General features: G+C 41.0%; 1 protein-coding gene across 1 annotated transcript; it reads left to right on the top strand.

The window, feature by feature from the left end:
- The first annotated feature begins 1,588 nt into the window (after nt 1-1,588).
- On the top strand, nt 1,589-16,484 carry ZNF438 (zinc finger protein 438). The gene is made up of 3 exons (XM_075827487.1): nt 1,589-1,687; nt 4,677-6,360; nt 13,640-16,484. The coding sequence occupies exons 1-3, from the start codon at nt 1,642-1,644 to the stop codon at nt 14,229-14,231; spliced, it is 2,322 nt and encodes a 773-aa protein (XP_075683602.1). The 5' UTR covers nt 1,589-1,641; the 3' UTR covers nt 14,232-16,484.
- Nucleotides 16,485-16,717: the final 233 nt, after the last annotated feature.

The following is a 16,717-nucleotide window of genomic DNA, read 5'->3' on the forward strand; positions in this document are numbered from 1 at the left end:
AAGAGATAAACAAAGAAACAGAATTGGTTCCTAAAACTACAGATAACGTTTTGTAGCTATTTACTTGTCCACGTCACAGCAAATGCCCCCCAAACCTTCCACCTTTGTAAGGCCCCATGCACACGAACGTGCTTTTGCGACTGCAATTCCCCCGAAAATCCACAGGAGAATTGCGGCCCCATTCATTCCTATGGGCCCATGCACGTGACCGTGGTTTTCACGTTCCGTGCATGGCCCAGGAGCCTGGACCGCAGAAAGAACGGACATGTCTTATTATGCCCGTGTTCTGTGGTCCAGGCTCATAGGAAATAATGTCCGCGATTTGCGGGTGGCCCATGGGTGACACGCCGCGGCCGGCCGACCCGAAAATCACGGCCGTGCACATGGCTACGGTCATGTGCATGAGGCCTTACTCTGCCATTAAAGCAGTTTTTCGTTGCTGTCTTTTCTTATCTCAGATGTGGACGATCATGAAGATAGAGGTGTCACAGTCACAACCTCCCTATGATGCATCAATATTCAAAAGAGACACTTCAGAAAATCATCGATACTCAAATCTGCCGAGACATGTACAGAGATTTATCTACAATATGTACATTAATCTCTGGAATCTGTCGGTAGGTTTTGAGCCACCTAACCCCCGACAGGTCGTTCTGCAGCTGCGGTTTAGTGTTCCAAACATTCCAACCCAAAAAATTAAGTTTCAGAAATAGTTAATAAATTACTTATAATGTTAAGTATTATAAATATAATCAACTCACCGAGATGAGACCGGGAGTGACATTGGGCACTTGAAGCAAAGATCAGTACACTGAACACGCAGACTGAAGCGCGATGTACTGCCCTCCGCACAATGAGCTCTGCTATTCCGCTGGACTCCTCTCAGTAAGTTGTGGATTACTTTATTATTCCTGAAACATCCGTATTTGATGTGGGCAGGTTCGAAACTCTAAACCGCAGCTGCAGAACCGCATGCTGGTGATTGACAGGTTCCCCTTAAAAACCAGATAAAACTGTCTGTATAGATCAGACAGGCCTGTGTTATATAGAATATATCTCATTCTTCATGCACATCACACACACAGCTCCACTACATGCTGGCTAAATGCACACACAGCCAGAGATTACAGTCAGAATCCTGTACAGAAGAAATCTCTTTTATATATGTATATACACACACTATTCCAAAGACATAGTTCTGCTGCATGCACATTGCACACACATAGCTCTGCTGCATGCAGAATTACATATGCAAAGATCTGCTGCATACACTACACACACAGCTCTACTGCAAACACTTCACACATAGCTCTGCTGCATACACTACACACACAGCTCTACTGCATACACTACACACATAGCTCTGCTGCATACAGAATTACACATGCAAAGACCTGCTGCATACACAACACACATAGCTCTGCTGCGCACGCGCACGCGCACACACTGACCTGCTCACGTGACTATATTCCCCCTAATGTCACCACTACAGCAGCAGCACGGCCTGACTCCTCCCCGGCATGTGACTGGTCACATGATCATGACATCACCGCAGGTCCTTTACTCTGTAGGATGTAGCAGTGCTCAGCTATACAGGAGGTGTCTGTCCTGCACGGTCCTCCTGCAGAGAATATAATAACTATGCATCATGTGGAGGAGATAAGTGCGGGGAAAGCAGCATCTCCAGGTATTTACTCTTCTTCAGTGGATGTAGACGTTGTGTATGTCCTCACACCCTCACAGGGGGCATGAACTAGTACAGAGGGTCATAGATCTGTCACTACATCTGCTGCCAGTGTGATACATAGTCCTCAGGATGCAGCATCTTATATGTCAGGTGATAATGGCAGGACCAGAGGGTTCATCACTTTTATAAACATCGCAATTATCCAACCAAACGCCATTGTAAACACAAACATCGGGAGCCGCCTGTGGACGTCCCAAAAAATGGCGTCATTTGTTCCTCAATACGGTACACACTATAAGCGCCACCGTACATATAAAATATAGGACCGCGAGTAAAGGGGTTTTCCAGTTTCAATGTTAATAAAACTTAATCGTATAGTAAAAAGTTTTGCAACTTTGTAATATAGTTTTTGTGTTTCAAATCCTCATCGTTTTCTCAAGATCTGTTTGCTTTCAGTGAACGAAAAATGTCACATCCAACTGACACCGGTGCGGGGCTCGTTACAAGAGAGAGTTCTCATTTACATGCTGCGGGGCCCTTAACCTTAGGCTCTGGTCACACTTGTATTTTTCTCCATCAGGTATCGGTTTCTTCTTGACGGACAAAATAGCGTAGCTTCCTGCTCCAGTCAGTCAGTGGGATCTGTCATGGCGGCCATGATGCCAGTGTGTACAGACTTCTGAAGGTCATCCAAGGTCAATAAATTGGTAGCAATGGGTTCAAATATAAAGTTACAAAAGTCTCCAAATCCTTACCTTTATGGATGTGCCACTTTCCCCCACCTGCTGTCCTTGTCTCCCGCTGCTTCTCTTCCTTCACTAGCGCGTTGTGACGTCTCATGGTGATTGGCCGATGCCGTCACGTGATGCAAGTATATGGAGAAGTTATTTTTAATCCCACTGCTACCAATTTATTAAGGAGGACTCTCCTGACATGTCTGTTCTAGTAAATAATTGTTTTTACTATAACAGCCCTGGAGAAGCCCCTGACATCACTGTCCATATTTTAATAGTGATATCAAGAGCGTTACACGTTGGAGTCCCGGGCCAGAGCATCGGAGGCGCGCTGGCTGGGGACTCTAGACACATGGCGACCCTATATCCCCTGCAACTACAAGAACCTAATAGCAGCCGGAGTTCCCAGCTGCTGTCTCTGCCCGGGAAAGCGACATGTGGTAGTGTCAGTGATGTAACTTCCCCAGGCAGAGATGGCGTCGGGGACTCTTACAAAGTCGGGGACTCGTAAAAAGTCTTGTGGGGGATGGGGCGGTCAGAGCGGCCTCTGCTGTGTTGGGAAGCTCCATCGATAACTGTCTATACATGGACCGTTACGTCACTGGAGCTTACTGACGCATATTCTTAACGGAGGCCTGTGATGAATGCCATACAGTGGCATCCATCACCCGTAGGCCCTTCGTTAAAAAACATACTGCACAGTGGGATGGAAAAGAGTGGTCTAATCCGCTATTCCACCCTTTAGAAAAAAAAAAAAGTGTACCTGTCCGAAGACCAAAATGAAATGTCACAAATTTTCCATTCCCATCAGATGTGGGGAGAGGGGGGGGGGGGATTGGACCGGTTGGAGGCTGAGAAATGTCTTCAGATACAAATGAATAGAGGTATGGTCATATCTGTCAGCCGCAATATGTCTTCTCCGACAGTTACTGCATGTTATTGGCCAACTTTAGAATTATTTATATCCCTTTTTTTTTTTTTCGGGATGTGACTGCTCCGGCGACAAAAATGTATTCGCAACCCTCTAATTGGGCTCAATCCAGTATTTTATGAGACCCCAAATTGGCCATTCTTAGTGAATCGATAGACCGTGTTTTCTTAGATCACAGCGGGAATGTTAATAAAATTCTTAGGGCTGTCTTCTTAAGAATCTCCATAATACAGTGTGAATTAATTTTTGTACTTTTGATCATATAATTAAAATGTAAATTTTTACTGAATATTGATGTGTTTAGCTTGCAGCGCCCATATGTTGAAGTTTCAGACATCTGTGTTTGCTTGGCATGTGAAGCCTTGGTGAGCTGCTTACAGGAGTCATTATTCCTATAATATTACTGAACTTTTTTGTAAAAAGGCTTAAATAACAAAATCAAAACGAGTCACTGTTGACTTCTGGTAAAAAAATTATTTGCGAAACCTCCTTGTGCAATATCGAGCCCTTCTGACTTTAAGGAACTTCAGAAACTTATCTCCCCCCCCCCCCCCCACCATGGACACGTTCTTGCCTTGATCGTCATGTGTATTCTGACAGTATTTGGCTATCTTTCGTATAACTCTTCTGTTATTACATCATTTTATTTTCTATGATCTATCTGCCCACTGAGCCACCTGTGTCACTCTCCAGGTCCAATGTAAGATTGTGCGGAAGATCAGAGGTAAATTGATACTTTAAAGTACATGAACAGAGCGCTGCCACAACATGGCTTACACCCATGAATCCTTAAAGAGCTAAGTTCAGTTATTTCTGTACTCCTATTTAAATTTGTAAGTAGAGTGACACATTAACGACCTGTTCACATCTGCGTGCTGCTCCGTCAGAGGATCAGATAGACGAAAATGCAGGAAGCACCGGTTCCGTCGAACGACGGAGACAAACGGCACTCGATGGAACCCATTGACTTTAGTAGTATCCGTCAGGGTGTCCATGGATTTACCGGAGACCATATTGTTTTTTGGTATTTTCGGCTGGATCTGCGACGGAGGCCTCTAACAGAGCCCCCAGTGCAATAATGAACTGGCCTTAACTTGGTTTGGGCCATATCCTTATTTAGCCAATCAAGAAACCAGTAGTGTTAGTAGTACCGAGCCAACATACATCTACCACTATTTGTTATTTTGTATAAAGAGAGCTAAAGAATTCATCTACAAAGAACATCTGTGACCATCCACTGCTAAGGGGAGTGGCGAAGAAAATGGGACACATTGTTGTGCTACCCTGTGTATTTTATTAAAATTATGTATTTTATATTTTACAGATGAGTCAAAGATCCCCCATGGACCTACTGGGACTATGCACTGCAGGAAGACTGTTCCCCACACAACTCACTTTAGAACTATTGCACCAAAAGTATCGCCAAAGATAGTTTCTCCCTATTTGTCATCCGGTTATCCTCCTTCTCTGTCTGATGCCGCTATACCTCGAGCTAAACCTTTGGTTATTAACACTCAGAACTACACTTTGATGAAGGTAGCTGGTCATGATGGCACTTTCTCCCTTGTAGCTTTACCACAAGTCACTTCACCAATGGGTGGATCTGTGATACAAACCACAGGTATACCCTTGCAAGAAAATCTCAAATTACCAATTCCAAGATACCAACCTGCTCGAAGCAAAAAGTTCTTCAACAAGAAAACAAAGGGTGCATGTAAGCCACAAACAGAAAAGTCTAATGTGCCGATAAGTCAAGATGGACCTTCTGAGTCTCCTACAAAATTAGAACCTAAGCCCGAAAAAGCAAATCCTTTGATGGTAGTAGAAGAGACTGGTTTCGAAAGTCAACATTTCCCAGCAGCTGGAGCAGAAGTTTGTGAAATTAATAACTCCACAATTCCATTTATGGAAAGGAGTCTGACCCCATCGTTCTGCACGGGAAGCCCTGTGAAGCCCAATGCTGATATTGAGAAGACCATTAGTTCATTAGATGGTGCGTCACTAGTTCGATATGAAAGCACTAAAGTGGTCGATTCTACAAACTCATTAACAGTCCTCTCTCCGGTTGTTTTTGGCAGTCCACTTCATCTTCTCCAATCTGCTCCTAAGGGAAAATTGCCCATTTTGCCCTATTCAAAAATAAAAAAAACGATTGGGTTGGAAACGAATGTCCTTAAGCCAAGTGTAGGTCAAACTGGAGTACAGATAGCCCCAAGCGAAGTCCAAATTACTTCTCCTTTTGTAAATGTCTCCACTCTGGACAGCCCGTGTCAACCAATTTTATCTTCCCATTTAGGGAACTTGAACAAGCAAAATTGTGGTTTTGGAAAGAAACAAAGGAAGAAACGAAAATCTTACAGTGAGATATTGGGCTACCAATCAAAAATGAGACTTATTGGAAGCAAGCTCATCATGTGCAAGGATAAATGCAAAGCTCAGGTTGATATGACTGGTAAAAATGAAACGTCATTGAAGAAATATCGAAATATAATGCCAAAGCCAATGGGGGAGATTCAGAGTTGGGCATCATTTACCCCTAACCCTCCGTTTTACACAAATATGGCAGAATGTCATCTTAGAAATCGGTTTGGTAACAGACTTCACAGATGGAGGCAGCAAGGAGATCATTTCTTATTGACTCAAAAAAGCACAGCAAAAGCGTTCCATAAGTGTCATGTATGTGACCATAGCTTTCAGTTTAAGCATCACTTACAAGATCACCTGAACAGTCACACTAACAAGAGACCCTACCACTGTCGTCTATGTCGGAAGGCCTACGTGCACTCGGGTAGTCTCAGCACACATATGAAGCTTCACCACAGTGAGAGCCGCCTCAAGAAGCTAATGTGCTGCGAGTTCTGTGCCAAGGTCTTTGGACACATTCGAGTTTATTTTGGTCACCTAAAAGAAGTACATAAAGTTATTATAAGCACAGAATCTTCAAGTAAACCAGAGAAAAAATATCTGAGTGTCAAAGTGAAGCCCGAAGATAATATATTACTTCATAGGTGAGTGTTCATTTATTTAATCACAAGCAAACAAAAAGTTTTCCAAGAGAGAGAGCTTTCTCCATACTGTTTCCAAATCTGTAATGCTTAAAGAGGACCTGTCACTAGGTCATAAAAGATGAACTGGTTAACTGACCTGAATAGCGCTGCCTCCCTAAAATCAGTGCTGTTTCACAAAAAAAATTTCTTGTGGACCCACTTTCTAGAGATATGGCCCCCTGTTGTGTTTGCTCCCTTTATGCTAATTTGCTATGGTTAGCCAACAAGGCGTGAAGTACCCTCAAGCTGCTGCTCGCTTATCGGTCAGCATCAGAGGCAAGGGAGCTAGCTCCACCCCGGTAGCTAACTACAGCAAATTAGCATATAGGTAGCCAACACAAGAGTGGGCCGTATCTCTGCAACAGTGGTGACCAGAAAAAAACAGCGCTGGAAGCAGCGAGACAGTGCGAGTCAGGTCAGTAAACCAGTTAAATTTATATAAGCTAGTCACATGTTCTCTTTAAAGCGGATCTGTCAGATATTTATGCTGCCCTGTCTAAGTAGTGACAGACGCTGATTTCAGGGGTCTGTCACTTAGTAATGTTTGGGAGAACATACACTTTATAGTTGCGGTGTGCATCCGGCAATGCAGTGCTGTGAGTTCAGTGATGTGCACGCTTCCCCTGTCTTCCAGCCGCTAATTGCCACATTTCTCCTTATTGGGCTAGATTCACACGAGCGTAGCCGTTTTTCACGTTTGTGCTTCACCGCTGCGGGACGCGTTATCCCGCATCCTCCATAGACTAGAGCCTATAGAGGGATGCGTGATGCGTAAAAAAATAGGACATGTCCTATTTGTTTCACAGGCCCTTCACACGCTCCGTTTAAACAACGGCCGTGTGAACGGCCCCATTGAATTACATAGGTCCGTGTGGCGGCTGTTGTTTCAACGGCCATCACACGGTCGTATTCAACGCTCGTGTGAATAAGGCCTTACTGTGCATAGTCCTCTGACAGTCCTCTGTGAAGGGGTTTTCCCAGCGTATAATTTTTTTTTTTTTTATGTTGGCCAGCTCTGTTTTTATTTTGCTAGGCCTGGCACTGGGAAGGGATTACAATATAAACGACTACAGTTCCTATGATTCCTCTGCCCGGAATTGCTTCTATTTACTACTGCCTGCGTGCACCTCTATTACAAGGTGTAAGGGAGGGCTGTAATTACTCACTGTTTGCTACTGAGACACAGCTCTGCTGTTCTGCTGCTAGACTTTGTACTATCTGCTGCCCAGCATGTGAAACACGATACCTCCAGACATATGGAGGGAGGGGGAAAGCAGGGAGCAGTGGAGATAAGACATTTGATGTATTACGTTCTGTACTACAGGAAAAGATAACCATGTGTTCAGTGTACAGGACTCCATCCAAGCAGGAGATAAACCCTATGAGCATGGTCATGTGACTGCACGTGAGACTGGCTTACAGAGACATTTCAGCTACAGACAGTACTTCTGTACACAATTTCTATATATCATAAAACCCTCTTTAAAAAAATATGTATACTTTTGCAAACAATATTTAGTTTTTTCTTGCTTCAATGCATCTCAAAACCCCCCAAAGAAGTGACTCCTGTATAGAGGTAGCCAAACGCTTCATTCAAGTCTATAGGAGATACTGAAAAAGCTTAGTAAGCTATCAGACATTTATTACATATCCTGTAGATAATCTGAAATATCAAAAACGCTCTCAGAATGCTGAACAGCAGACAGTATTGCATTATGGGAGCACAACTTACAGCTGTTTTGGTCTCTGTTAGTAAATTGTTAAAGGGTAAGTAAACTTTTAAAAAACGTTTGACGTGTTATAATGACATGTCAGAAGTTTTGATCGGTAAATCAAAGGGGCAGAAATGCTCAGGAGAGCGCTGTGCCACTTCGTTTCTGATAGTATAGAAATAGTATTTACAGTGTTGCTCATCCTTTGGGGGCACATATGTAAAAATAAACTGTTTAAAACTGAACATATGATTTAAAGTGATTGTCTGATTTATAAAACCCAATTTCAAATGAGTTAGTAGGGAGGAGTTCCCCCTTCGGGACCCTCATCTATTAGCCATAGTAGAGAACGGTTATAAAGAGTGTTCATCTCCATAGTAGATTGTGTAATACTTCATTTCTCCTCTGGTGGCGCTGCAGGGAAATTGAGCGCTTGCTGCCAAGTTCCCTCTCCGATAACAGCTGAACGCAACAGTTGTCACCCTGTGGTCATCTTTTTGTCAGGGGACCCTTCTAAAAGGAAAGGATTGTCCAAAGCGGACAACCCCTTTTTGAAGAGCTGTCTGGAAGTTTTTTTTTCCAATGTAACTCTAAGGCTGGGTTCACACGACCTATTTTCAGACGTAAACGAGGCGTATTATGCCTCGTTTTACGTCTGAAAATAGGGCTACAATACGTCGGCAAACATCTGCCCATTCATTTGAATGGGTTTGCCGACGTACTGTGCCGACGACCTGTCATTTACGCGTCATCGTTTGACAGCTGTCAAACGACGACGCGTAAAAATACAGCCTCGTCAAAAGAAGTGCAGGACACTTATATACATTATATGCAGGACACTTATATACATTATATGCAGGACACTTATATACATTATATGCAGGACACTTATATACATTATATGCAGGACACTTATATACATTATATGCAGGACACTTATATACATTACATGCAGGACACTTATATACATTATATGCAGGACACTTATATACATTATATGCAGGACACTTATATACATTATATGCAGGACACTTATATACATTATATGCAGGACACTTATATACATTATATGCAGGACACTTATATACATTACATGCAGGACACTTATATACATTATATGCAGGACACTTATATACATTATATGCAGGACACTTATATACATTATATGCAGGACACTTATATACATTACATGCAGGACACTTATATATATTATATGCAGGACACTTATATACATTATATGCAGGACACTTATATACATTATATGCAGGACACTTATATACATTATATGCGGGACACTTATATACATTATATGCAGGACACTTATATACATTATATGCAGGAATTTATATACATTATATGCAGGACACTTCTATACATTATATGCGGGACACTTATATACATTATATGCAGGACACTTATATACATTATATGCAGGACACTTATATACATTATATGCAGGACACTTATATACATTATATGCCGGACACTTATATACATTATATGCAGGACACTTATATACATTATATGCAGGACACTTATATACATTATATGCAGGACACTTATATACATTATATGCGGGACACTTCTATACATTATATGCAGGACACTTATATACATTATATGCAGGACACTTATATATATTATATGCAGGACACTTATATACATTATATGCAGGACACTTATATACATTATATGCAGGACACTTATATACATTATATGCAGGACACTTATATACATTACATGCGGGACACTTATATACATTATATGCGGGACACTTCTATACATTATATGCAGGACACTTCTATACATTATATGCAGGACACTTATATACATTATATGCAGGACACTTATATACATTACATGCAGGACACTTATATACATTATATGCAGGACACTTATATACATTATATGCGGGACACTTATATACATTATATGCGGGACACTTATATACATTATATGCAGGACACTTATATACATTATATGCAGGACACTTATATACATTATATGCAGGACACTTATATACATTATATGCAGGACACTTATATACATTATATGCAGGACACTTATATACATTATATGCAGGACACTTATATACATTATATGCAGGACACTTCTTTCAGACGTAATTTGAACTCAATGAAGAGCAGCTCAAAATTTAGGGCTGTCAGAGAAGCCTCGCAAAATGCGAGGAGCAGCATTTATGACTGAAACGACGCAGCTGTTTTCTCCTGAAAACAGTCTGTCTTTTCAGCCGTAAAAGCCTCTCATCGTGTGCACATACCCTTACAATAATTCCCATAAATCTGGCAAATTATTGTTTTGCTTTAAAGTTATTGCTACATTTTTTGTAATCTGACAAAATTTTCCAGACCTTGTCTGAAATAAATATATTAATGGCCCTGACCCAGACTATAAGTTATGCAAGTTTAATCCTGGAAAGGGAATAAACAATAACAAAACTATATTTAGACAGTGATTATTCACATAAAATACATTATAAAACGAAAAAATTTGCTTCTTAGTTTGGAATTTATTTGTATGTGAATCAAAGTGTATAGAAAAAAGCATATATGAAAAAAGATAAAAATAAAATATGTACTAAAAAAAAAATGCACAGCTCACCCCTGATCACATTCCAGTCATGAAGCCTACTATGGAGCAGTATGCAATGTAACATAATGGAGGAACAGAGATCCCAGTCAAGATATCAACTAGACTGCTTGGGCCCATTACTTTAACCCCTTAACAACCACTCGCTGTCTTTTGACGGTGGGCAGTGCAGGTCTACAGCGACGTCTTTTGGCGTCACTGTAGAAAAGGCATATGAGCTCCTGTGAACGCTCATTCTCTAAGCAGGAGCTGTAACTAATAGCTCCTGAACTTAGAGCAGCCTCCTGAATACAGCTGGGATCGGAAGCCATTCCGACCCTAGCTGTTTAACCCTTAGAGTGCCGCTATCCGTGACCACAGCACGATCAAAGGGGACTCCCCTGTTCAATCGTTATCGGAGACTGGGGGAACTAGCCTGTTCAGTATGCATTATGTCAGGGCACACTATGTGCTCCCTAACAGCAGCCTGTGTCGTAGTGACACACTGTAATGTATTCGCATAGAGGAGTACCCTAATACATTATATGTAAAAAATAAAGTTGTAAATAGTTATCCCTTCATGGGTTTAAAAAAAAAAAAAAAAAAGGAACAAAACTGAAAAACTATTTTTTTGCCGATACATGGAATCTAAAAAAAAACCTACACATATTGGGTTTCTACATGATTTTAATAACCGGAAGAATTATTTTAACCGGTAAATTAGCGTGAAATGTGAACGGGATAAAAAATAAACAAAGAAAACATTTACGAAATCGCTTTTTCCTATATTTACGGCACAAAAATAAATGATATAAGTTACACAGTTAATTTGTTCTACCCCCAAATCGCGCAGAATAAAAATACACCTCTCCCGCATTAAACAAGGCCTCATATAGAGACGTCAATGCAAAAAAAGTTATGGCTGCTGAAATGCAGATACAAAAACATTTAGCTGGTCATTAAGGTCTTTTCAGGCCCGGTCATTAAGGGGTTAAATGGGCATTCTGGTTTCAGCAAATAAAGCTAATTTATTGTATAATAAAAAGGTATACAATTCTCCAATATACTTTCTGTGTCCCTGTTTTGAATGTTTCTACTTGCAATCATTGATTGGGAACTGTTGAGCTGTCTACGTGGCATTTGGTCGCCCTTAAGCCGCTGTACAATTGTGGCTTGCCGGCAACGTCAGTCAGACTTTTTGCTATGGTTGTAAAGTCACCTGCAGCCTTGTGTTACATGGGGAAACGTTGAGTCTGCAGTTATGCTGCGAATTTAGAACAATTTTATTGCAACTCACAGGAGACAAAGTTCCATTGTAGCCCTAGGTTTATTACTAACTTCCAGAGGATAAAAATCTTTCCCGGTCATGTAATGTTCACACAGCTGCAGGGCTTGTTACAGTACGGTTATCGGAGCTGTGACTGTATTGGTCCATGCACCTGTGTGATCATCACATGACCAGGATAGATTTTATTCCTATGAAAGTATACAATGAAGATTTCTACTAAATACCCGTAAACCGAGATCTTGAAAACCCTGAGGAATTGGTACGGTAAGTACAATGCGTTTAGAAAGTCTTCAAACCCTTTACATTTTGTCACATTTTATGTTGAGGACTTGTGCTGAAATAAAAAAAATTAACTTTTTCCACATCATTCTGCGCAAAATACCCCATAATGACAACGTGAAAACAGAATGTTAGTAATCTTCTCTAATTTATTGAAATAAAGAACTAAAATATTGCATTGACTGAAGTATTAAGACCCTTTACTTAGTTGAAGCCCCTTTGGCAGTGATAACGGCCTCCAGTCTTCTTGGATATGATGCCACAAGTTTTGCACACCTGGATTTGGGGATTTTCTGCCATTCTTCTCTGCAAATCTTCTCAAGCTCTGTCAGGTTGGATGGGGACCGTCAGTGGACAGCCATTTTCAGGTCTCTCCAGAGATGTTCGATTGGGTTCAAGTCAGAGCTCTGGCTGGGCCACTTAAACTTATAAACAAAATCGGGACACAGAGTACAGATTTGACAATATCTTTTAAGCGGTGCACTTTCCATCATCGTTTGAAATTACAGATTTAATTAGATTTATATTTTTTTTTAACATGGGGGCCTATGTGTGACGGATGCCACTGTATGGCATCCATCACAGATATAAGTTAAATACATACCTTGGGGAGCTTTTCCAGGGCCAGTAACTCTAGGAAGACCATCAGGGCGTGCTCAGCCTGGGGATTTTGGCCCTGGGGAAGTCTCTGATGTCTTGTCCATATAGGGACCGTGATAGTGGCTCCTTCAGTCCATAGTTTGAAGCCCCTAACATCACTGTCCATATATGGACGGTGACGTCAGGAGCTTTAAGATGCCGGAATCCCTGGCCAAAGCATCGAATGGTCTTTCAGGCATGTCCATATATTGACAGTGACGTCAGGGTCTCCCTTCTGTAGCGGAATCCCCAGCCAGAGCGTTGGTGACGCTCTGCTCGTGGATTTCGTTTTTTTTTTTATTCTCCTAATATCACTGTCCACATATGGTCGGTGACGTCAAGGGCTTTCCCAAGACAGGAGTCTCTGGCCAGAGTGCTGTTTGGATGCTCTGGCCGGGGACACCATAGTTGAAAACCCCTGACATCACTGTCCATATATGGACAGTGACATCAGGGGCTTCCCTGGGCTCAGAACTTAAATATCGCTGTGCCCGGGGAGTTTGGGCGATGTATTCCACTGTATGCCTATACAGTGGGATACGTTGCTGCTTTCAGTCGGAGGTATATGTTGGGTCTCCTCCCGATGAATACCTCCGACGGAAGCAAAAAACCGTGATGGGAACAGGACATAAATAGTGGTGTTACAAAGAAGCTCGAGGAGTTATTAGTTTGCATTGTGAATTTAAATGAGGTGACTATAGGCACTATGATCACCTATTGGTTTTCTTTACAGAAATAAAAACATCAGTAATGAGGAGGATTCCACTCCCGGACCAACAGATTCGATCCAACTGCAGATCAAATGTGGACGTTGTCCTTTCATAGCTCCTACTTTTTCAGATATGAAGCTCCATTTGTTTGGTGTACATGGAGATAAATCTCAAGAAGTTTTGCCAGATGGAGTCTTGGAAAGCAGACAAGGTGCCCAAGAGGAAGTGGTCAAGCAAGCCACCCATCACTGGAAGTTACTGAATGAAAGACGTAATGGGGGTAAAGTCAACTGCTTTGATGAGGTGCCAGGTGGTACAAGTAGACTGAAGGAGCCTGGTATTACTTCTGACACCGCTCCTTCTGAACTTGCTGCAAGTGAGTCTACTCCATCAGTGGATGGGCAGGACAACCCAAGTATGAATCTATCATCTGAGATGTTCTCGGAAATCAAATTATACTGCGGAAATCATTTCAACTGCCTGCTGTGTACAGAAGTTTGTGAAAGTCAGGAGGAACTCTTTGACCATTGGAAGAAGAAGCACAACTGTGAGAATCCCCTGGTGCTTTGGACAGCCTTCAATTCATTGCCTAAGAATGATCAAGAAATCACTTAAAAAGTCTTTTACTTAGTTTGCGACGTTAAAATTGAAATCGCATCATTTTCAGCACTTATCTTTATTCAACTTGCCCCTGACTTTAGTTTTATGTGTCTTGTTTTATGTGGATTTTATATGTTGTGAGTTTTGATTTATAACTTCTCTTATGAGACATGGTGACATATTCGACTTTAGATTGTAATAAGATGGCACTTGAGCAGGGACGTAAACGGAATCTCAAGAACTAATATTTTTCAGATTTATATACAGACATAATATAGAAGGGCCCCATAGTATAACTCGGAATGGGCAACATCTCACATTGAGCTCGCCACCAAATGTACTATTTATTAAAGTCCACCATAATGTAAGAACAAATCTTTACAGGCTGCTTTCCATCACGCAGCCATAGAGTTACAGGACATAATTTTGGCTGCATGCAACCACCACTAGGGGGAACTAACTGTACATATATTTATACAGCCAGTATGGACTTTCAATGGAAGCTATGTGAACCTGTATATGGTAAACTCCCCCCTAGTGGTGTCTGCAGGCAAACACTGACTGTGTGAAGGGAAGGGGGAACACATCTGTAAAGGCATTTATAGTCTTTGTCATATGTAGACCTAAAAAAAAATTACAAAAATGGGGTTGGGTACAATAGTTTCGGTTGTAGAATCTCTTCTAGTATTGAGGAACTTATGAAACCTCAAAAACCACTGACATGAATAGAAATTACCTCCATGTTACCTCCAACAGTAATTCTTCAGATGCAATTTACCTTGAGATCTGTTTCACCCTAGTCCATAAAATCTTATTTTTATAATGTATGGTATGTTTTGGTTTCTGCGCTGAATACTCCAGCAAGTGTGGATATTGGTGAAAGTGTTTTTTGCACTGGTAAATGTTAATATTTTAATATTCAATATCTTAGAATGAGCCTCACTGTCATTAAAGTCATAGGGGGAATTTATCAACTTTTCTACACCAGTTTTGTGGCGTAAAAAATTCACAAATGGCACAAAAGTCGCAGTTTTACTGGAACAATTGCGACTATTGTGCCGTTTTTATCGCTCACTGCACTTTTTTTTTTAAAAAGGGCATAGCTTAGTGGGAGGAGTAGGACCTCTGGTGGGCAACACATTTATGCCAGATAGTGGCAAATATGATAACTCATATCTATGCCAGCGCAGAGCTAGCGTAGATTTGACATTGACGCACAGGCGGCCAATGATGCACCTAATTTATTAAGAGGCGTTCCTTACGTTTTGCCATTTTTTTGTTGATGTTGCCGAAGAAGTAGAAGTATCTTGCAGTGCCTTTATTAATTTAGACCGGAATGTTTATAGTGTTCTCCGGCAGAGCTCCAAATATCCACCATAGACACATTAATTAAAGAATAAAATTCTGGCTGCATGCAGCCACCACTAGGGGGAGCTTAGGACCTTACTGCATACTGTTTTATCAAACAGCATGCAGTATACAGAAAGCTCCTAAGCCCCACCTAGTGGTGGCTGAAGATAGTCATGATTTTATCATTCAACTTTATGGCTATGCATGGGATTTGGAGCGCTTTACCAGAAAAATAGTGCTCTAACCCCTATAAAGATATAGTAAGCGATTGATCAGCACAAAATTTTGGACCTATTTCGATGAAATAAGACTGGAGTTATCATTAGGTATCCGAGGTAAATAAAACTAAATCTCTGTATAAATAAAAAGTTCTACAACTTTCTAAAACATATACACTGATTTAACCTTTTATTAACCTAAAAGCGGAAAACCCCTTTAATTTATTCTCCATCTACCTGTCTGTCACTCTCTACGTTTTATTAAAGCAGTGGCACATGCGGAAGTTTGCATAATAGTGGAGTAAGTATCTCAGCCATTATCGCAATATTTTACTCATAATATAGTATGGATGTCATGGCTTGTAAGTGCCTTTAAAAAAATATTAAAAAAAATATTCAGGAATAGATAGGTAAAAGATTCTTCATTTACCAGTCCTACATTATTTTGTCATTTTGGTTAGTGAATAACTAAACCTTTTTTATCCCACGTTGTGTTGGTTGAACATTTTCTGTCTATGTAGAGTAAGAATGAGAATCTCTTCCTTTTCTGACGGTAAGTGAATGTATCATTCCAATGGGATTTCCATGACCAGCGTGTCAACCTCCAGCAGGAAATTTCCAAGTAGAACTATCCCAGTGGAGTATTAGGATTTGCATTTTATATTACTGTAATATAATCTATATGTGTGATGGTTTTTGTTGAGTGTGAATTTTGTAACCGTTCTTGTCATATAATTTTTTTTTTAAATTGACCAATCAATGCCGGTTTGCGTTTTCTCACATCCATCTATGACCTGTCAGAAGACCATTTTTGCTGGATCTCTCCCTTTAAGGGCATGTTCATACATCCTTTTTCAGTCTGTGTTTTATCTACAGGGGGACGGATCCCAGCAGAGGAAAATAGGTATTATTGAGTTCCTCTCCCTTTATAAA

Source organism: Rhinoderma darwinii, chromosome 5 (genome assembly GCF_050947455.1).
Source record: "Rhinoderma darwinii isolate aRhiDar2 chromosome 5, aRhiDar2.hap1, whole genome shotgun sequence".
Taxonomy (NCBI): domain Eukaryota; kingdom Metazoa; phylum Chordata; class Amphibia; order Anura; family Rhinodermatidae; genus Rhinoderma; species Rhinoderma darwinii.